Raw genomic sequence first — 21,652 nt, forward strand, 5'->3', positions numbered from 1 at the left:
TAAAGTGCTATTAATTTAGAATCAAAACAATAGTACTCCTCTTTTCCTAAAATATGTTCCTTGCAAAGAGCTTAATGTCTTTTGGTATTCACTATTCATAAATCCAAATGACATGATATTCAACATCTGAATATTCTAGAAGAAGCTAAGAGATGCTTTACTATTTTATTCCTGCTTTAAAGAAAACAGGGAAGTCCTGAATAAATAATGGTATTTTTCTTGAGCCCTCAAAATTTTAGGCATTTTACTTATTATACTTCTCTCACTCTATTTTGGACTCGGACAGTAAAGAATCCGCCTGTAATATGGGAGACCTGGGTTTGATTCCTGGGTTTGGAAGATTCCCTGGAGAAGGGAACAGCTACCCACTGCAGTATTGTGGCCTGGAGAATTCCTTGGACTATACCATGGGGTTGCAAAGAGTCAGACACAACTGAGTGACTTTCACTTTCACTCCATTTTGTGAATGAACTTTTAAGTATCCCCTAATTTTCTGTTAGCCTTGAAGCTATTCATTTTCTGCCTAGGGCTTTTAGAAATAAAAAATGTACATCCTTAACATTTTTGTGCTTGAAGGTGGACTTGCAGTATCAAAGTCTGCCTCCTCTCTTATCTTCCTGGAAAAGGCAGAGAAATTACATGTCCCACTGAAAACTCAGTGTTGGGCTATCACCATTATGGGACGGGCCACTGCACTGGTTTGGTAACCTTTATTTGGACACCTTTTAAAGGAAGAAAAAGAAGTGGAAAAATTTATGACCAGAACTGTTAATGAATATTAAACATAGAGACTAAAGGTCTCTTTTTTTATCCATTTAAAATTATAGCTAGAAAAGCATTTACTTTTTCTAAAAACAAGTGGCTTAGGGAAATGCTTAGCATTGCTTGGTTTTTATTTTGCCTAATCTGTTAAGCTATTTGCAAGATAGATTGCAATTTCATTTACTTATTTTCCAGAAGTCTGACTCTGTTGAGTCTTTTTATTTAATGTTTGCAGACTGAACATTATAAGTTTCAAAACATAAAATAACAAACATGCTTAGGTTTTTAACCTAAGCATGGTGTAATAGGTTTAATGTTTGGGAAGTCATCAATTACTGAATTTTACTTTCTACTTTTTGCGTGGCCCTTATATAGAACTACATAAATTACCTAATACTTAGAAGTTCCTGGTGAGGCTTATTGTAAATAGACTCCTTCCCCCCGTTTCAGCCAAGGGCTGTAGAAAATAGTTTTTTGTCATTTTTCCAAAAGCAATTATCTTGAGAATTTCAGTCTGTTTTCAGCCCTAGCCAGAGACTGGAAACTGCTGTGCTTGGTGACAACCTGCTCTCTTCTGCCAGTCAAGGCTCATTCTTTCCTTGATGTTCTTGACCTTGCCTTAGCTCTTGACAGTGCTTGTCAGTTATGCCCTTTATTTGGTCATCCAAATAGACTTTTAAAATACCGCCAACTACCCTGGGTTTGACCTCGTCCCATTCCACCCCATACCCTTACTCCCAGCTAGTATTATTCCTCTTAGATGACCTTTTTTATAAGCAAAATCTAACTTGAATGTAAAAATTCAGTGATTGGCCTTCTCTCCTGAGAAGTCCACGGTCTAATCCAAGTTTAGTCATCTTCTGGTTCTTACCTTTCTTTTCCCTTAGCTTTAAGCTGAAGGCATGCAGATGTTTTGTCTGCATGCCAGCCTCCTTTCCTTTTCTCCTGGGATGCCTTTTTTAATGAGTCACTTATCTTCCGTTCATGATTTTCTTCTTGTCTCTGTTCCTCTGTTAACTCTATGCCCAAAGAACCTGTTTACATGAAAGAAGGAAACCCCTCAAACACTCTCTTGCTTCTTATTTAACCACTTATTTCTGTATGCTTTATCTCTTGGTTTACTTTAAGCTTAGAACTCTTTGAGTTTTCTCCTTTCTTTGCATACAAATGCTCCTGTAAGACATCTTACTGTAACTGGCAGCCTGGCTCAGGACTTATTTTAATTCTAAGACAACACAAAAAACTAGAAAACCTTTTCAGTACACACACAAGTTAATTAATAATAACTTTAGTTCTCCTCTGTTTTTCTTCTTGAATTCCATATTTATTACAAACATGGCTCATTTTTCTATTATTCCTTATACTTTAGCTTTATTTCATATAAATATCTCAGAGTAAGTATCTTTATACATTACGGACCATTTCTCTTTATCATGTGCTAATCCAGTTTCTTCTTATGCCACAATTATTTAATTTTCTCTCTAGCATTTTTGTTCTGAATTTTAAAAATTAGTTATTTAATCTACTAAAGAATTTTAATGTAATAATGGTTAAAATAGAATTAAATTGTCATTAACATGATTTCAGCATGTTTTTATTACTAGCAAAAGTCATAGAAAACAAAAATAAATTTGTATTTGAGTTACCTAAAAACTGAGGATTTTTTTATATAAAGAGATGGTTTTCTATTCTGTCTGAAGTTTTCCATTCTTAGATTATTTATTTTTTTGAATCCAATACCTGAACATTATATTGTGTCTCCCCGCCCTCCCTCTTTTTTTAATAGTAAATTTCTTGGGATCCAGTAATAAGAACCAAGGATCTTTTCTATTTGGTTTGTCATATAGTCTTTTAAAAATTATTACCTTAATTTTATTGACATAGTTACAATTTACTTGCAATAACATTGCCAGTTATTATCTATTTTAGTTTTATACAAGTATCAGATTATAGGTGCTTAGAAGTTACATGACTGAGGGACAATTATTTGTTCATTTTAAGTATGATTGCATTATATGTATTTTACTTGTTAAAAATGCCATATTTGTTTTTGTCAAAAAAGCCAGTGGATTTTATGTTGAGCCAAAGCAATTCAATCATATTTAAAGAAAAATTAGGAGATGGTCATTCTGTTCAGAATAATTGCCAAAGTAAAATTAATCAAACTTGCCTAAAATTAGCTCTATTATACATTTCTTCAAGTTTGCTAAGTAAAAATATTATCATTAATAATTTTCCTGATATGAACTAGTGTTAAATTTTCAAGCATCACTGAATTAAGAGTTTCTGCAAAATCTCTCTTACTTTAGAAACTCCTAGAAATTTATAAACATTCATGGGTGTTAAATTAATTATGGTTTAGATAACATTAAATTTTAATTTTAATTTCAGTTGTGATTTTTAAAAACTGCCCTCTAATTGCTTTTTTCTTAACAGTTTTTCTTAATGTTTTCAAATTATTATTGACCCAACTTAAAGACTTTTTGGCCAGCAATATACAACAATTCCCTGAGTACATTTTAATATTTCCATAAATAAGAAAATGAAAATAGAGTTAGCTTTACTGACATCTTTCCCTGAGTAGAGTAGAGGGTGTATTACCGTGTAAAGTTAGCATGTCATGGATATAATATTCTGGAGACAGTGGTGCTTGGAAATGTCCATGTCTCCCACTAATTGTTTGTATGTGTAATTGCTTTTCATGTTTTTTGTGTATTTGCATTCACCTTGTGTTTTTGGTGCTTGTTAAAAATGTTTATTCCATTTTTCAGATTCCTCCTTTTATCGTTCAGTTTCTGAATGACAAAGAGACTCCCAAGTGTGACTTCAACCAAAACTAAGTCCAAGAAGAGAGGGACTCTCCTGTCCAGGGATATTGTATAATTAGGTTACTCATTCCTGCCTTGAGATGGCATCTGGGTACCCCCTCCATAGCTGCTTTCCCCCAACACTAAGAACTTCCTAGCTCTTTCATTTGAATGAATTATTCAGTAAAACATGGTGAAAATAGTCCAGAATGTATTTGGTTCCCAGGTCTGAAACATAAATCTGAACCCTACAGTCCTAGTACCTGAAAAACTGGGTTTTAAGAAAGCCATCAAAGTTAGACATCTAGGTGTTTCTCTCCCCATTTTTAGATGGAGATGTAACAGTTAACTTTGAAAATTCAAACGGGCACATGATACCCATCGGAGAGGAATCTACCCGAGAGGAAAATGTAGTAAGATCTGAAGAAGGTAATGGCTCTGTAGCTGAAAAAACAACACCTCTGGAGGAAAAGGCAGAAGATAAGAAAGGTAAAATCAAGAGAAACCCCCCAATTCTTTTACAGCTCAAAGTTGAGAAGCAGGTCTTGGGCTCCACATAGTGACCCTGAGACCAGTAGAGAGGAGTTCTGCAAATACAAGGAGAGAAATGATAACTAGCAAAGAGAAATGGGATGCTTTCCTCAGGTAGATACATCTATTTTATAAGCACATCATTTACTATTTTATTAAAGAGGGCTAATTAATGGTAAGAATCAGAAGTGGTGGCTTCTTCTATCATTAGAGATGTCTGGGAATGTTATCCTTTCATCAGGAGTTTTATCTCAGTGTCTTCTTTAAAAAAAAAAAAAAAAGCCAGCAGTCCAAACACCTTTCTCTGCGGGTTACTTGACAATTATAGCAGCTCAGCTTGGAGGAATAGCAAAACAAGATGGCTCACTCAGCCCAGCAGTGCCTCTTCCGAAGTGGGAGCTTGGCTGGTGGCATCCACACACCCAACACTGTAGTTCTGATCCAGGCTCAGGCATTTCTGGGAGACCAGGAATGGTTCCTAGTAATGCCAGGGATCTGGGTTGCTGGAGTGGCTATAGCCTCTGCCCCATGATTTGTCTGTGCAGTTGGAAATTTTAAAATATGCCAGAAACAATTATGCCATTCCCCGAAGCTTTCTTTTGAGACTTTGGTTTCATGTGTGAAATACTGTGGTAAATTACAGAACTGCAAGATACATGTCTGTCAGGGATACCCAGAACATTCACAGGTTCCTGGGCACTGATAGACTGCATTATCCATACCACACCTATCACAGTTGCAGGAACCCCCAAGCCTCTTATGCAGCCTGAACTGAAATGCCCATAAAATAAGCCTTCGTTGGAACAGTTTAGATGATTTCCTGCTACATATAAATGAATCGTCAGGAAGCAGGCTAGTTTTCCATAATGTCTCCTTCTGAGTTGGATGGCAAAAATTTGTCAGACCTAATCTGAACTTTCTAGGCATTTTGAAGACTCTTAGAAACTGCTGGAAGGAAACTTCTCTTCCTCTGTTCTTGACCCAGATCCTCCAAAGACAAAGGGAATGAAAGAACATTTGACAGATGTTATAATTTAAGATCATCTCCTCGGGAAGTCCATAGCATCTTATTATTTGCATGTAAATTAGCCTTTAAAATTTTTAGAAGCCTCTATTAATTATTTTGCTTTATTCAGTATTAAGTATGGTGCTCATGGAGCTTTACTTTAGTCTTTCTGTTGAACAACTCTGGTTATGCTTAAGAATACTGATTCTAAGAAATTACTAATGTTTTTAGTGATACGATTCCTGGAAAATAAAATGAAAACAGACCTGAATAGATTTTAAGAGTATTTAGGTGAAAGCATTGATGCAGTGATTTCTTTTTTTCTTTTCTCTTTTTTTTTTTTCAGTCCAACTGTCCTGTCTCACCACCCTGTTAAATTTCAAATCCATGTGGTTTTTCCCTGGTCCAGCCTTTTCACATTCAAGGATCACATCCTTCATCATGTAACACAGCCATCTCTAGTGCCTTCCTTGTCCATGTGGAGGATCAGTCAGTGGACTGGACAGGCTTCAAAGGACGTGTTTGCTTTATCAGCATAATAAAAAGTTGCTGACAGTTTTATGTTAATTAAACCCTCAGGCCTGGACATTCCAAAAAGATGGCAGACTTCATAGGTTCATGGATATTTGAGAGATGTTTTTGTTTTCTTATTTTTTATTTTGGACTAGTACATTCTGTTCTTTTTGGTCAAATAAGGTCCGAGATAGCATCATGCTTTGGCTGGTCTGTACCTGAGGAGATGAAAATGCTGGTCTTGCTACCACAGCCCTAGTAAGACAGAGGAGCCTCCCTTTCACTGTGTGGGCAGTGTCCCCACCGAAGCCATGCGAGTGAGGGGAAGCCACTTGCTGACACTAAAAAGAATGTCAGTCCTAACCAACATCACAGAGTATCATGTTAAATAGAAAATACCTTTTAAACAAACCATTCATTGCTCTGGAAAGACAGCATTTAATTCTAAAAAAAAAAAAAAAAAATAGCTTAAGAGTCACTCTTACCTCTGTTCCTCTTCTGATCTCACTTCTTATGTGAGCTTACTGCTGTTCAAATCCGCCTTCCCATGTTCTCAGTTCATCCTTTATTTGGGGGTTCAGTGTTCCCCTTCCCTTTGCATCAAGTCAGCTTACCCGTTTCACCTGTTACTTGGTTATATTTGCAAAACTAATGCCAACCTGGATGCTTGTGTGTCTTTTTAAGACAGCATATTGGCATTTTAATATTTGAAACATCTGCATCAAAGAGAACAAACAAATGGCAAATGACCTTCACCCTACTCTGTGGGTAGGTTCCACCTAGGACTCATGGTATTTCTGGGGCTCCCAAGAGGCTCCCAAGGGTCCTATTCTGGAGCTGGAGCAGTGGGGCCTTTTCTGCCTATGGCTGGAGACTTTTCCCGTAAGCCTTCTGGGCCTGTTAGTCTCTCATTATTCCTTCTCAATAAAGTTATAAGAGGCAGAAAAACTGATCTGCAATCTGTTAAATATAGCGTGGTATTAAATATGAGAAATCTGAAAAAGTATCAGATATTATTTCTATTGAGTCATTGTAGAGGGCTTTCCATGAAGTAACAGGTCACTTGTGTGCATTTGTTCCCCACGTGAGCATGAAGATATTGGCCACAGGGCCAGGGAAAGAGCACAGTGAACATGAGAGACATCCTTGCCTTCAAGCAGATCGTGGCCTACATGGAGACCAGCATGCACACAGGCCACTGCAGTGCAAGATGCAAAGTGCTCTGGGAGACCTGAGGACAGCAAGCCAGGGAGCTTGCAAGGGGTACCAAATTGGATCTTAGAGGAAGATATTTCCAAACTGAGACCTGGAGGAGACCAGAAGGAAGCAGTCAGGTGAAGTAGGGAGTTGGGGGCAGAAGGGCATTCTAGGCAAGATGAAGGCTGCCTGCAGTTCTCAGTGTTGTTAAACTTGACTCTCCATGTGGTGGAAGGAGGCAAACCTGAAGTGTAGTGGTCAGCCACTCACCTCCAGACTGTTGTTGTGACATGTAGTATCCTCATCAAGCCAGACCGCATAGGCAGCCCTTTCCCAACCTCCTCTTGAAAACATGGTACTCCTCTCCGCCATCTGTCTTTTCTTCAGATCATATGGTAATAGTAAAAAATACCTCTTGACTTATGTTCATTGTCTCCCAGATCCCAGAGTTTGCTCCCTACAAACTCTTGTGTGTGTTAATATCTATCAGCTGACTCAAGTCACATTCACTGAATAGACATAATGTTTTGAGCATCATGCTTGATGGGATATAACATTTCAGACAAAAGGAGGTCATAATTTAGTCAGAAAAGCATACTGTTTGCATGCATGCACATGCATACACACACACACGTACCCATTAGGAATCGCCACAGAATAAACATGAACATCGGCCATATGGCAAACACACAGAGATAATTGATAGAACTTACAGAGGAAGGAGGATGGACTGTGCTTCTCCAAGAGTGGCCAGAAATTTTGTGTAATGAGTACATTCTCAATCCAGGAGGGATTGTCATTCCCAACTGTCACAGAGGGAACCATCTCCTTCTCAAACCCAGTAGCTGGATAACTTTAGAATTTGAAAACCTTTAGGCAGATCTAAAATAGATCTCCCAGTCATATGGCATAAAAGCAGAGAATAAGAAATGTGAAGGTTGTAGCAAGAGAGAATTAAGGTAACAAATGAGCAGATCAATGGTTTTGGCTCTCAGTCTGGACGGTGCTCTTATAGGGCTGGATTATCATGCAGGAGGCTAAAGGTACAAAGGTGTATTGAAAGAACAGTCCTCTACCCTGAATCAAAAGACTAGCAAGTCAGTGTGTACTTGTAAGTTTTACATTAAAATATGATGTTTTCAGTGACTGTCAACTCATCTCTTTCTCAGCCCTGACTAACACTTGGTGATGCACTGGTTTTCGGTTCAGACCAGGTGGGTTAGGAGAGCCATTCCTGTATTAAAGACTCTCAGCAGTTTAGTTGAGGAGTCAAGATGTGTAAACAGAAAGGCAGACATACAAAGGAACCTCTGATGAATGTTGACTGAGGAGCTCAGACTATGTGTACAATTAAGTTCATATTTCAGGAGGGCTCCATGTAGGCCGTTGTGGTGGGTGGGTTTCATGACTGAGGAAAGGTAAAAGAAAAGTTTTATCCATTACTTACTGCACTTTAAATCACTTTTATGGTAGTTATACATGCATTGATGGGGATGTAGAAAAGAGGGGAGGAGTCCCCACTTCACATGCACTGGGGTGAGCAATGAAACGAAAGAGATAATAAAATAAGATGCATTTCAATATTAAAATCCTTTCTTGGTCATTTAACAATAGAACAACATCTTCAGTAACGGCTTGTCTTAACACTGTCTTATGTTTTCTGTTGTGCTCCACTTTTAAACAAATGCTGCTTAGCTCTTTGGACCCAAATTGTATTCTAATTTTAATTAGTCACAATGAGAAAAGATAAGGATATGAAAATATGAATGAACATTCAGCATCTCCACTTTTTAAAATGACAGATACTCCTCTAGTTATGCAAAATCTTACACGAGGCTTCTATTTGTAGGTGTGATTTTTTTTTAATGAATATTAACCTTTATCTTTTCAAACTTGTTACTTGTGTTTACATGAAAAAACAAGTTTGGTGTGGTTTTTTTTTCTTTTGGATTCTGCACCCTCCACTACCTACAGTTGTGATACTGTTTGAAAAGGTCAGAGGAAGTTAGAGTAAAATAGGAAGCTGCCCTAGTACACTGGGAGAGCTTGAGAAAAATTTAATAGTAGAAAATAGTTTATTCTTCAGTGCATTGTGTTTCCTGTACCAGATTCTAGAGAGTCTCCCTTTGCTTAGAAAATAATTGATTTTTTTTTACCACAGTGAGACAGACACGGGGCACACATCCCTTTCAAGTTGATGGGGATTGTTTCCTGAGAAAGTCCCTCAGTGGAGGGTAACCTTGAGTCCAGCCATAGCTATGCAGTCAGCCCTCACCCCATGGCGGTGTGTGTAATGCACTGATCTGCCACTCCTTGGGCCCTTTGGTTTCTTTAAAAATTTAGCACGCATACCCACATCATCGTCGAGCAACCCCTCATCCAGGTGTCAGCCCCTGATGGTGGACATTTACACTCACCCTAAACCTCATCACAGTCAGTTGTGTAACTCTGTTTTATCGCAGAAGTGATTAAGGGACCTGGAGAACACACCCCAGGTTGGTTTTCAGCCTTTGATCTCCTTTACCCCAGCCTTCAGTCTCTCTGGTGCAGAAGCCCCGCTGGTTCCCAGGGGCTAAGCAGCCACGTGCTTGTATCACTGTCGCCCTGTGCCTTGTTCCTGTCTATATGGTGTGTGTCTGTATCAGTCTGCTTCTGTTCACTTTCTCATTTGTAGAGAACACTGAAAACCACTCTGAAACACCGGCAACTCCTGCTCCACCTCCTCCAGCTCTTCCTAAGCCTAAACCCAAACCTAAGCCCAAAAAAACACCTGTGCCTCCAAAAGGGGCCGCTGCTGGGGCCAGCCCCAAGGGTGACGAAGTGCCTCCTATTAAAAAAAACACCAAGGCTCCTGGTAAGCAGGTCCCCGTCCCACCACCCAAGCCGGCAAGCCGAAATGCAACCCGAGAGGCCGGTGAGTATGCCCTCTGTGGGGCTGAGTCTAGGGTGCTTGGCTTTGGGGTGGGTTCACTGCTTCTTCTAGGAACAACAGTCTTTTTGGTGTCTGGCATCTTTGGATGTAACACCAGCGGATTCAGTTGTAACACAGAGAACGCCCTGGAGATTCCTTTGTTGCTGTCTCTACCAAGTGGATCTGTTCACCTTATTAGGTTTAGGGTGAATAGATGTCTTTCTTCCTGAGTCTCCACTATCTGCACAAAACCCAGTAGAAGGATACAGGGAGTTGTCTGCCTGAGGAGTAGCGATATGATCTGACATTAGTGGCTTCTCAGGGTGGCACTCGTAGTAAAGGACCCGCCTGCCAATGCCGGAGACACAAGAGAGGCGGGTTTGATCCCTGGGTCCGAAAGATCCCCTGGAGGAGGGCATGGCAACCCACTCCAATATTCTTGTCTGGAGAATCCCATGGACAGGGGAGCCTGACAGGCTGTAGTCCATAGGGTCAACAGAGAGTTGGACCTGACTGAAGCGACTTAGCATGCACGATCTGACATTATGGAAATTTCGACTGGCCTGCCTATTTCAGTTTATGGGTAGCTCTTTGGCTTGGGTTTTTTCTTTCAAAACATCTCAAGTTTGCACATTAAAACATGACACATCTTTGACATATTTTCTGGATCTTAATATCTTAAATCTTATCGTCATCTTTCTAATGAGAAAGGGCTCACATTGCTTAGTTGCTCCACCCCTCCCCCACTCTCTACTGAAGTCACAACTGCTCAGCAGAGTTGGGCGTTACATGCTCAGTGTCCGCTTCCTGACCCCATAAACTTCAACATGTTACGAGGGGTGCGGTTGTAAGCTGCCACTGCAGATCACCAGGGGATATTTGGGTGATTCCGTCACTTCATGTCGTGTGTGTCCAGCTTTCCCTTCCATGTCAGATGTGCTTAATGCAAAGTGGAGTCGCCATTCTAGTGAAGTGGAATGAAGAAGCCTCCCCTGTCATCCAGCTTTTAAAAGGATATTAATCCAAATACATATGCTGAGCGGCTTTTTCCCATCACATGCATAAAAATTCTCCATGTTAGAAGGTCTGCTGTGCCTAGCAAACCTTATTCTCCTTAAAATCAGCAGCCACTTTCTCAAAGTCAACTACCATGATATGCCTTGGTGTTGATCTTTCCCCATGGTAATTTATACCCATAATGCTCAGGTTCAGAGAGTGGCTTAGGTGACAGTGTAACAGAACTCATTGTAAGTAGGTTCCTCTCTGCGTGTTCCTGTCGTCCACCTTTGACCTTGCTTGTCTGGGTCTCTTCTAATAAGCTCTGAAATGAACGTCTCAGAATGCTGTGCCTGCAGGGCCTACAGGCCATTTTCTCAGGGGCCAGCTGCCGTCACACATCAGCGTCTGCTCCTGTTGGTATCTGTGTGTGTCACCCAGACTGCCTAGCACGCCCCAGGACAAATGCTTCAAGTGAGGCTGTTGCTGGTTTATTTCCTGAAGAGAAGCCCCAAACTCTCACCCCGTTCCTGGGCGTGAAGACCCACCTCCCCATGCCCCACACAGCAGCAGCTCACAATAGACTTGGCTTGTCCTCTCTTACTTCAGGAGAAATTTTGAGTTATTTCCAGGTATTTTATTTGAAGACTAATTTATTAACTCAGGATGTTCCTAAGAGCAAAGTACAGTCGTGTTATTAAAAGAGGCCCAACTGGCCCTTAGTGTGAACAAGAAGGTTGCTGTTCTCAGAGTTATCACAGAGAAACAGGATTGCCTTGAAGTCTACCAAGCCCAGCGTGTGAAGATCCTTTTATTGAATGTTGGTCATACTCCTTCTGAATCCTACTCATATTCCATTTGTAACCATCTGGAACTTTCTACTTGGTAACTTTGCTTTATTTGAATAATGTTGACATTTCGGAAAAGTTATTTCAAATGTAACTCCCGATTTTTAGTCAGAGGTTTTATGCTGTTTCAAAAAATCTGTTGGTTCAGATTCTTCCTGTGTTACTAAGTTAGTTAGTCCTCCAGATCACCAGATACAGGTTAGCACATTCACCTGCTTTGCTAGTAAAGTAACATCTCATATGTTTTTCTTTCTCGTTGTTATACACCGTGTTAACAACAGAAATATTTAACTGAGAAGAGGTAGCATTTCATTTTTAATCGTAGCCATAATTCAATGTAACTTGAGCAACACTTGAGCAAAATCCTCATTTTAGGAGATGGTCAAAAGAGAAATATATTAACATGGCATGAATTTGCACACTAGGCTTAAAAATTGTCTTTTTTCTTAAGCAAGGCTGAAGTTAACTTTGCTGTTAGAAAAGAAAGAACTTTTTAAAAGAAAAAATAATTAGAACTGATGTGTAGAAGAAATTCTGTTCAACTTACCTAAGACCTAACTGATCATGATTAGACAGATAGCAAGTCTTTAGCATCTTGGTTGTGAAAGATAAATTTCAGATGTACTTAGACTCCAGGAGTATGCTTCATATGTTTGTCCAATAAGCAAGTGAAGATTGTTTATTTCAAAGAAACATTGACAAGCCCTGACATGGGGGAGGAGAATTTTTGTAGTTACAGGTATCTAAAACAGTAAAGCCCTCAAGCCACAGAGACTTGTTTTAAGCCTGCATCTTTACACACAGTAAGAGTGGGTTTTCTCAGTAGATCAGAGTTGGTAGAGTCATACATCTCATTGTCTATTCCTTAATTTGTTCTTCTCCTGACCCTCCCAATTGGCTTTAATAAAGTTATAACCAGAGGTAAGTTACAATAAATAACATCTGTATGCAGTGTGGGTTGGCTCCACAATCTAACAAGATTTTTCTAATTTTTCTGTGGAAGATAGTTTGATCCCTCAGGAAAAAGAGGGAATGTACAGCCTTGTCACAGAAGAAGCAATTAAGGGAAATGCATAGATCATAAAGGTCGTGAGATAATAGTTTAAATGTATTTCTATGATATAAAGAAAAAGAGGATTAAATTTTATTTTCCCTGAAAATGGTTTGGTTGAAGGCAGTTCTGTCCAGAAGTAGACCAACATGCCACAGCCATGGTCATGACCCTGGCTGTCCTCTGATGAAGATATCCTTCTAGGAACATAAGGAGTTTCATAAAATCTGAGAATGATACTCCTTCCCTTCAGTTTATTCAAACACTACCCATTTACACATTTTTGGTTTAAAAAAAAAAGACTGTTTTCTGCCTCTTAATGTTTTGAAGGGGACTTGTCTTTCGTATGCGGCCATGTGTTTTCTTCCTTTGCCCCATCACCCCTGCAAGATGAAGAGATAGGGCAGCGTCTCTCTCTAGCCACTGGGGAGAGCTGGTTTGGAGTTCACTCTTTTTCACAGTAAGATGAGTAAATTTGCTTTTGGCCAGAAAGGAGCAGGTGGTATATACACCAGCCTCTTCTGAGTGTGTGCTGCTCTGTTCCCAGAAAGGCATCATAAAACATGTATAGTTTGTGATGAGAGGAAGCTTGTACTATACCCGGGTAGCTGCTGGTGTCTTGTCCTCTCCACACTATAATGTCCCTTCTTTGGAGCATACAGAGACTTTTTCAGGTGACCATAGGGCAAAGAGGTGAGGCATTCTCTTTGGCTCAGCTGAAGACTGGAGGAGGGAGAAGACCTTGTACCTTAGGGTTTGGCCTCAAGCATGACTTGCTGCCTTCTAGGTTGGGGCAGGGAGGGGGCAGAAAACAAGACCATTATCATTTACCTATTTTCCTTAATGCATTTATTCAGAGTTTTAGAGTTTAAAGGGAACAGTGTCACTGGCAATTGCAACTTGGTTATTTGTTTTTAAAATGTGTTTTCTTCTTGGACTCTTAATGCAAAATCTCTCTGCTTCAGCTGGTTCCTCTCATTCAAGAAAAACAACTGGCTCCAAAGCATCAGCTTCACCGTCTACTTCCTCCACCTCATCTCGTCCCAAAGCTTCCAAGGAGACAGTTTCTAGCAAAACTGGGACAGTGGGAGTCATAAAGGGCAAGAAGAAAACTGGCAAGCAGCCAATGTCTCGACTGTCCTCAGAGGCAACCACTTCTGGCACATCTGACCTTAAAGGGGAGCCTTCGGAGACCAGGGTGGAGAGTCTCACACCCGAGCAGACTGTCCCTGGGACCGAGGAGCAGACCACAGGCAAACCCAAGTCCTCAGTCCCTCCGCCCCCGGTGACTCCAGCACCTCCCACCCCCGCCCCTTCTCTCCCTCTGGAGGAGCAGAGCACTGTGGCCTCGGACACCCCTGTCGTCCTGATCAGCAATGGAGCCGACCTCCCTGCCTTAGACCCAGGTCAGCTTCTCTGGACTGAAGAGGCGACAGACAGAACCACTGTCCACTCAGGCACTGGCATAAGTATTAGCAGAGAAAATGGAAAATGGTGAGTCGGGCAAAAACCCCATATTCTGTCCATGTTACTATGCAGCTGGGAACTAAAGATCACTAACTCACTCTACTGGCAATGAAGGAACTTACTTTGGTTCCCTTTATAATGTAATCTAGTGACTGATAGGTAAGCACACCTGTAATCCAGTCATCGATTTGTTTTTCTAATTGAGGTACAGCTGATTTCCAATGTTAGTTTCAGGAGTACTGCAAAGTGATTCATATATATATATATGTGTGTGTGTGTATACACTGTTCCTCAGATTTTTTTCCCTTATACGTTGAAAGATATTGAATATAATTCCCTGAGCTGTATAAATAGGTCCTTGTTGTCTATCTCTTTTATATATGGTAGTGTCTGTCTGTTAATCCCAAACTCTTAATTTATCCCTCCCTCCCTCTGCTATTCCCTTTGGTAACCATAGGTTTGTTTTCTCTGTGAGTCTGTTTCTGTTTTATAAATGAGTTCATTTGTTTCATTTGCTTAGATCCCATATATAAGTGACATCATAGGATACTTGTCTTTATCTGACTTAGCCTGATAGTCTCTAGGTCCATCCATGGTGCTGCAAATGGCATTATTTCATTCTTTTTGTGACTGAGTACTATTCCCTCATATATAGAGATGTACGTGTACCACATCTTCTTTATCCATTCGTCTGTTGATGGACGTTTAGGCTGTTTCCCTGCCTTGGCTATTGTAAGTAGTGCTGCAGTGAGCATTGGGGTGCATGAATCTTGATTTTTCATAGCCCTGCCCCAGGAATGCCAGGGGCTGCAGGAGACAGTGGTCCTACTGACAGATAGACTTCAGACCTGTGGCTTCAAGGACAGTTAGAGTCTGCTCCATCAATACTCAACAGTCCTTTTTCTTTTTCCTAAACAGTTTCCTCCTCTTTCCTTACAGTGATTATTTTAGATCTTTACCACTAGTGTCCAGATTGCTCCACCCACTCCTGAAAACCATCTTCATTTCAACAAGTTGCTTAGCATTCTCCATCTCCAAGAAAATAAAGAGGATCAGAAAAGAACTCGTTTTCACTTTTCCTCCAACCTTAGAGTGGTTATCTTTCTTGCTTTCTCAATCCTCAACCCAGTTTAAGTGTTATCCCATCTGAAGCCTTTTGATATTCATCCAGACAAAATGGGCTAATACATATACTGTGATAGTGCTTTTTTCCCCCCAACTATGAGGCAGAACTGGGCTTCTCTGGTGAGTCAGTGGTAAAGAACCTGCCTTCCAGGAAGATCCCCTGGAAAAGGGCCTGGCAACCCACTCCAGTATTCTTGCCTGGAGAATCCCATGGACAGAGGAGCCAGGTGGACTACAGTCTATAGGGTCACAAAGAGTTGGACATGACTGAAGTAATTTAGCATCCATACACGCCAGTACAGGAGATGCAAGTTTGAGCCCTGGGTTGGGACGATCCCCTGGAGTAGAAAATGGCAACCTACTCTAGTATTCTTGCTTGGACAATCCCGTGTTTAGAGGAGCCTGGCAGGCTACAGTCCATGGGGTCACAATAGTCGGACATGACTTAGCAACTAAACTCGAACAGCAACGTGGGACAGAACTAACCACTGTGTCTTATTTGCTTCTTATCCGCAGCAGCCAGTACAAAATCTGGTATGACATAGGCATGACATCATCCAGTTTCCCAAGCCAGAATTCATCCTAGGGTGCTCATTCTCCTCTGCTTTCCAGATCTAATCACTCACAAAGTCCTATAAATTTTCTACTTAAAGATCAATAAGACATGTTAGCTCTCCTGTCCCTTGAGTATGAGGAGAAGACAGTCAGAGTGTAGTAGATGTTATTGCCAATTCTGTCTGGGAAAGCCTTGGAGATATCCAGTCTCTTCTAAGAATAATATCCAAATTCACTCTTTGTTTAATTTACTATTTCTCCTTTCCAAAAAAATCTTTGTCATGTTATACTTAAAAAAATAGTACATTAATTAAATTGATTTGGATCAAGAGACTCAAGTATCAACTTTAATTATTTAATTGCTAATAGTATTGACCTTCATCTATTGAATACTTATTTGATGTCAGGAACTGCCATTTATTTAATTCACATCAGTTTCTCCTGGAGTATTTCTGTTTCATAGATGGAAAAACTGATGCCGAAAGAGATAAGAGATTTATCCCAAGATCACCGAGATAGGAAGTGACAGGATGCAAACCCAGAGCTGCGCATCAAATTCAGTGCTCTGTTGTTGTTCAGTAACTCAGTCGTGTCCGACTCTTTGTGACCCCATGGACTGTAGCACATCAGGCTTCCCCGTCCTTCACTATCTCCCAGAGATTGTTCAAACTCATGTCCATCGAGTTGATGATGCCATCCAACTGTCTCTTCCTCTGTTGCCCGCTTCTCCTCCTACCCTCAATCTTTTGCAGAATCAGGGTCTTTTCCAATGAGTCAGCTCTTCACATCAGGTGATCAAAGTACTGGAGCTTCAGCTTCAGCATCAGTCCTTCCAGTGAATACTCAGAGTTGATTTCTTTTAGTATTGACTGATTTGATCTCCTTGCTGTCCAAGGGACTCTCAGGAGTCTTCTCCAGCACCACAGTTTGAAAGCATCAATTCTTTGGTGCTCAGCCTTCTTTATGGTCCAACTCTCACATCCATACATGACTATGGAATTTCATAAGTTTCCAAACACTTGCTTCTACTTCTTTTGCAGGTTCTTTTGTGTTTGTTTCTATCATTTTGGGTACTATCATTCAAAAGAAAGCCAAGGGAAGATAAATAAATGTTAATGTATAAATTATTTTTTTCAATATTTTAATAAATGATACAGAAAAGAATATATTGAAATGAATGCTTATCGTGTCCTGAATACTTCCAGCCCAGAGCAGATGTCTTCATTTAATTATTAGTGTTTGCTAACATCAGCTTTAATTCCAGTCTTTAAAACAGAACAGTCATTCGACTATATTTTTTGCTTGCCTTCTATGTGCCAGGCAGTGTACAAAGCACCAAAGATAAAAAAGTGGACAAGAAATTATAATTAAGATCAGTTTTTACCTGGGCTTCCATGGCAGTCCAGGGGTTAAGATCTGCCCTTCCATAACAGGGGCTGTGGGTTTGATCCCTAGTCAGGGAACTAAGATCCTACATGCCGTGGTACATGGCCAAAAAAAAAAAAGGTAAAAAAAAAAAAACAAGATTAGTTTTTACCAAAATAATTAGGGAAGAAGATCGAATACATGGATTCACTATTCAGTATATAAAATAACAAAATATAAAATAATTCCTCAGATAGTCTCAAGCACTGAGAAAGCCCGTTTCCAAAGGTGACCTGATTCTGTCCAGCTCTCTAGCAGAATCATTTTAGGAAGGGCACTGCACGGTGCTAAGCTTCATGCTGGAGGCTTAATACCCGTCTTCAGCCTGAGTACTTGGAGGATTGACAGACGAGAAGTGAGTATCTCTTCTCCATTTCCACTGGGACTGTGACCAGAGGGAGTGAGCTGAGAACATCATTAGACAACGAGGTATTTAGAATAGAGTTTCCTGTCAGTCTGGGTAACTATAATGCTTTCCTAGAAGAGGGCATGGAGATTTTCTTCTCTGTACATTCTACAAAATTAAAAATTTAAATTACAGTTCATCCCACAGGGACAGTTTGTGTTTGCTTTTGAGTTAATGAGCTTGGAATAAGTAGTCTCTCAAATTTCCTTCCAAATACTTTCTTCCGTTTTTAAGTGGAGATGTGAATTAGAATTTCTGGCTCTTCGTCTCTTGCTGTCCTTAGAACTCTCCCTCAGTTATGTTTAGTCAACGAATGTGTGAAAATTCTGTCATTTTATGAAGAGGCTTTTGTTGGGAATGCAAATGTGAACACTTTAAAGAAGACAAGTGGCCCTGTGTAAAAACACCTACTTTTATCCACATAGTGCAGACTAGTAACTATTTGGTAGAGTTCTGTTTGTTGGTAGGTTCATTAGTAGTGTATAATTCTGGTATAATGTAAAGCAGAAACTAATACATCCATCTGAAGCCCATATCCAAATGAGATTCAACTCTTTTATCCACAAACATTTATAGAATTCACTGTATTTTACAGTGTGCCCAAGAAATGTAGGAGTAAAATAAGAGCCAAGTCATGAATTGACTGATAAAAATTTAGAGTAAAATATTTAATATTAAATTAAATATAATATATAATATATCAACATAACATTAGGTATGAGTTAAAATATAACATCACATTTGATAGGTAGACTGTGAATATTAATAACATAACATTTGATAGAGTTTTGAGTCGGGGTTGTAGACTGGAATTGCCACCTTGTTTGGGCAGCTCGTTCATGGCATTCTTGGATTCCATGAACTATACATTACCTGCCATCCTTATACTATGGAACATAGGTCTCCCCTCCACACAGGCCCATGGCCTGTTAGGAACCAGGCCACACAGCAGGTGGTAAGCAGCAGGTGAAGCCTCACTTCGATTCGTGGAAAAACTGTCTTCTGTGAAACTGGTCCCTGGAGCCAAAAAAGCTGGGGACTGCTGCTGTAGAACAGTGGTTAAGTTGTCAATGTAGGCAGAAGTCTTAAAAAACTGCAAAGCATTATAAAACGCAAATAATAAGATTAAAATAATCAGTATCATGATAAATTAATGAACAGTGATATGAACAAATGCTAGGACTCATTCCTGAGGTAGCTTTGTTCTGCTCCTCAGAATGTGTTAATAGTTGGCATATCTTTTTAATGTGCCTCAGTCACCCACCGTGGCACTCTCCAAGCAAGAATGGCCTCCAGGGGCAGTACACTAGAAATCCAGACTGTGAACAAGTGTTTCCACAAAATAAATCTTCTCGTATTTAAAATGAGATGTCATACTTTGGAAGCAATGTGGTAGTTTTTCAGAAAATTAAACATAAGATTACTGTATGATTCCGCAATTCTACTTCTGTGTGTGCGTGCTTAGTCGCTTCAGTTGCGTCTGACTGTTTGCGACCCTATGGACTGTAGCCTGCCAGGTTCCTCTCTCCATGGGATTGTCCAGGCAAGAACACTGGAGTGGGTTGCCGGGCTCTCCTGCAGCAGATCTTGCTGACTCAGGGCTCAAATTCACGTCTCTTGCGCTGAAGGTGGATTCTTTACTGGCGAGTAACTGGAGAAGCCCTCTTCTGTGCATATAACCAAAAAATTTGAAAGCAGGTACTCAAACAGATATTTGTACACCAATGTCCATAGATGTGGGAAGATCCCCTGGAGTAGGTAATGGCAACCCACTCCAGTGTTTTTGCCTGGAAAATCCCATGGACAGAGGAGCCTGGTGGGCTACAATCCATGGGCTCGCAAAGAGTCAGACACGACTGAGCGACTGAGCACACACGCACATCCATAGCTGCATCATTCACATCAACCAAAAGTTAGAAACAACCCACGTGTCCAGAGAATGATGAATCGATAAACAAAATGTGACATATACATATGGTGGAACACTATGCAGCTTTGAAAAGGAAGGACATTCTGACACATGCTGCAACACGCAGGAACTTTTAAGACATCCTAAGTGAGTATAAGTCAGACACAAAAGGACAAGTGTTGCATAATTTCATGTAACGAAGCACCAAAGACAGTCAGATTTGTAGAGACAGAAGGTAGAATGGCGGTTGCCATGAGTTAAGGGAGGAGGAATGGACACATACTGTTTAATGGGTACAGAGTTTGAGTTTGGGAAGATGTAAAACTCGAGATGGATGTTGGTGATAGTTGCACAACAGTATAAATATACTTAATGCCACTGAACTAAACACTTCAAAATGGTTAAAATGGTAAATTTTATGCTTTATGTATTTTATGCAATTAAAGAGGAAATTTCATATTTACTCACTTGAAAACAAGAATTTTTGGCTGTTGGATTTTCCTAATAAGTTTAAAATTGACTATTTCAGGCTTATCAACCACAAAGTAGAATTTTCAATACTTTAGAGTCTGACAAAGCTTACCTGTTTTTATCATTCAAACAACTATTTAAAAAAATTTTTTTGCAGTGTGAACCACAAGCACATGTTTTGCACTAAACGGTTGTTCAGAAGTGTGACGTCCAAATTTGGATTCTTCTTTTTATATCAGAAGGCAATGTGGGGAGCTTCTGTATCTTAAAATGAAGATTGTATTGTTTCTGAAGTGATATGTTTTTGATGTAAAGTATTTTTAAAATTCTAGTCTGTGAAATTGCCAAGCTTTGTGTATTTATAGTAACTTTAAGTCAGAAACTTTTATCAAGCTAAATAATAGAAACTCATTGCATCCTTACATATCATCTTTCTTCTAGAGAGGCCACTTAGCTTTCACATTTTCCATCTTGTATTGTTAATATAATCTTCAGTTCAGTTCAGTCAGTCAGTCATGTCTGACTCTATGCGATCCCCATGAATCATAGCACGACAGGCTTCCCTATCCATCACCAACTCCCGGAGTTTACCCAAACTCATGTCTATCGAGTCGGTGATGCCATCCAGCCATCTCATTCTCTGTCATCCCCTTCTCCTCCTGCCCCCAATCCCTCCCAGCATCTTATGGTAATGTTAATATCATATGACAGACAGTTTTATAAATGGACAAATGAAGCACAGAGAAGATATATAGTTTTTGACTGTTAGTACACTGGCTGTGATGAAAAAATAGGATTAATTCACATAGCAGTTGAAGATGATGTACTTTTCTGTGGCAGGAGCCTTCTAGGTGCTGAGCTGCAAAACAAGATGAGTCCTCCTTGTCAAGGAACTTTGCAGGGTTAGGGAGGCAGACTGAGATGCATGTGCTAAGTGCACCAGTGGTGGGGGGCTTCAGGTCACCATGGGAGCAGGGAGAGGGAGGTAAGGAACTAGTTTGATGGGCAGTGAAATATTCCTCGGGGAGTTGAGTCTTTAACCTAGACTGGGAAGGATAAGTCAGAGTTACAGACTCAAGAAAAAGTACAAAGTCAAATATCTAAGCGCTTCTGGCTAATTGTTCTTTCCACTGAACCTCCCTAAGGCTAGGGAAAAATACATTTTCAAAATACAGTTTTACAGTATTCACATACTAAATGTATTGGCCACTATCTGGTCAATCCTTTTCATTTGTCAGATGAGACTAAAACCTTGAGAATTAAGGAATGCAGTACTGTTGCCCTGTTTCAGCGACTTTAGCTGGCTGGTATCTGCTTTCTCCTTTCACACCCAAAGGATGCTTATGAAACTAGAGCTCTGTCTCCTGTGTTGGCATCATCCTCGAGGGTTGCTCTGAGCTTCACACCACCCCCATGTGTCTGTGCCTTTCATAGCTTCACCACCAAAGATGAGCTGGGGAAGGCAGCGCCTCGGCTCCTGACTCCTGGGCTGATGGGAGAATCTTCAGAGGACGAAGGCCAAAGGGAATACCAGGCCAATGACTCCGACTCTGACGGACCCATCTTGTACACCGATGACGATGACGACGAAGAAGATGAGGACGAGGACGGCAGTGGAGAAAGTAAGACTTTTCAAGAGGGAGGAAGGGAGGGAAGTCCACGGTGGCCAGAA

General features: G+C 40.3%; 1 protein-coding gene across 4 annotated transcripts in view; it reads left to right on the forward strand.

The window, feature by feature from the left end:
• PHACTR2 (phosphatase and actin regulator 2) overlaps positions 1–21,652 on the forward strand; it is a 222,528-nt gene that overhangs the window by 157,535 nt on the left and 43,341 nt on the right. For 3 of the 4 annotated variants that reach the window (XM_070376795.1, XM_070376793.1, XM_070376794.1), the window contains exons 4-7: positions 3,900–4,058; positions 9,491–9,730; positions 13,588–14,116; positions 21,415–21,602. In XM_070376795.1, the coding sequence (XP_070232896.1) occupies positions 3,900–4,058; positions 9,491–9,730; positions 13,588–14,116; positions 21,415–21,602 (1,116 nt within the window). The remainder of the gene's footprint in view (positions 1–3,899; positions 4,059–9,490; positions 9,731–13,587; positions 14,117–21,414; positions 21,603–21,652) is intronic. The other variant, XM_070376796.1, reaches the window with a different exon arrangement.

This window comes from Bos mutus, chromosome 9 (genome assembly GCF_027580195.1).
Source record: "Bos mutus isolate GX-2022 chromosome 9, NWIPB_WYAK_1.1, whole genome shotgun sequence".
NCBI lineage: Eukaryota > Metazoa > Chordata > Mammalia > Artiodactyla > Bovidae > Bos > Bos mutus.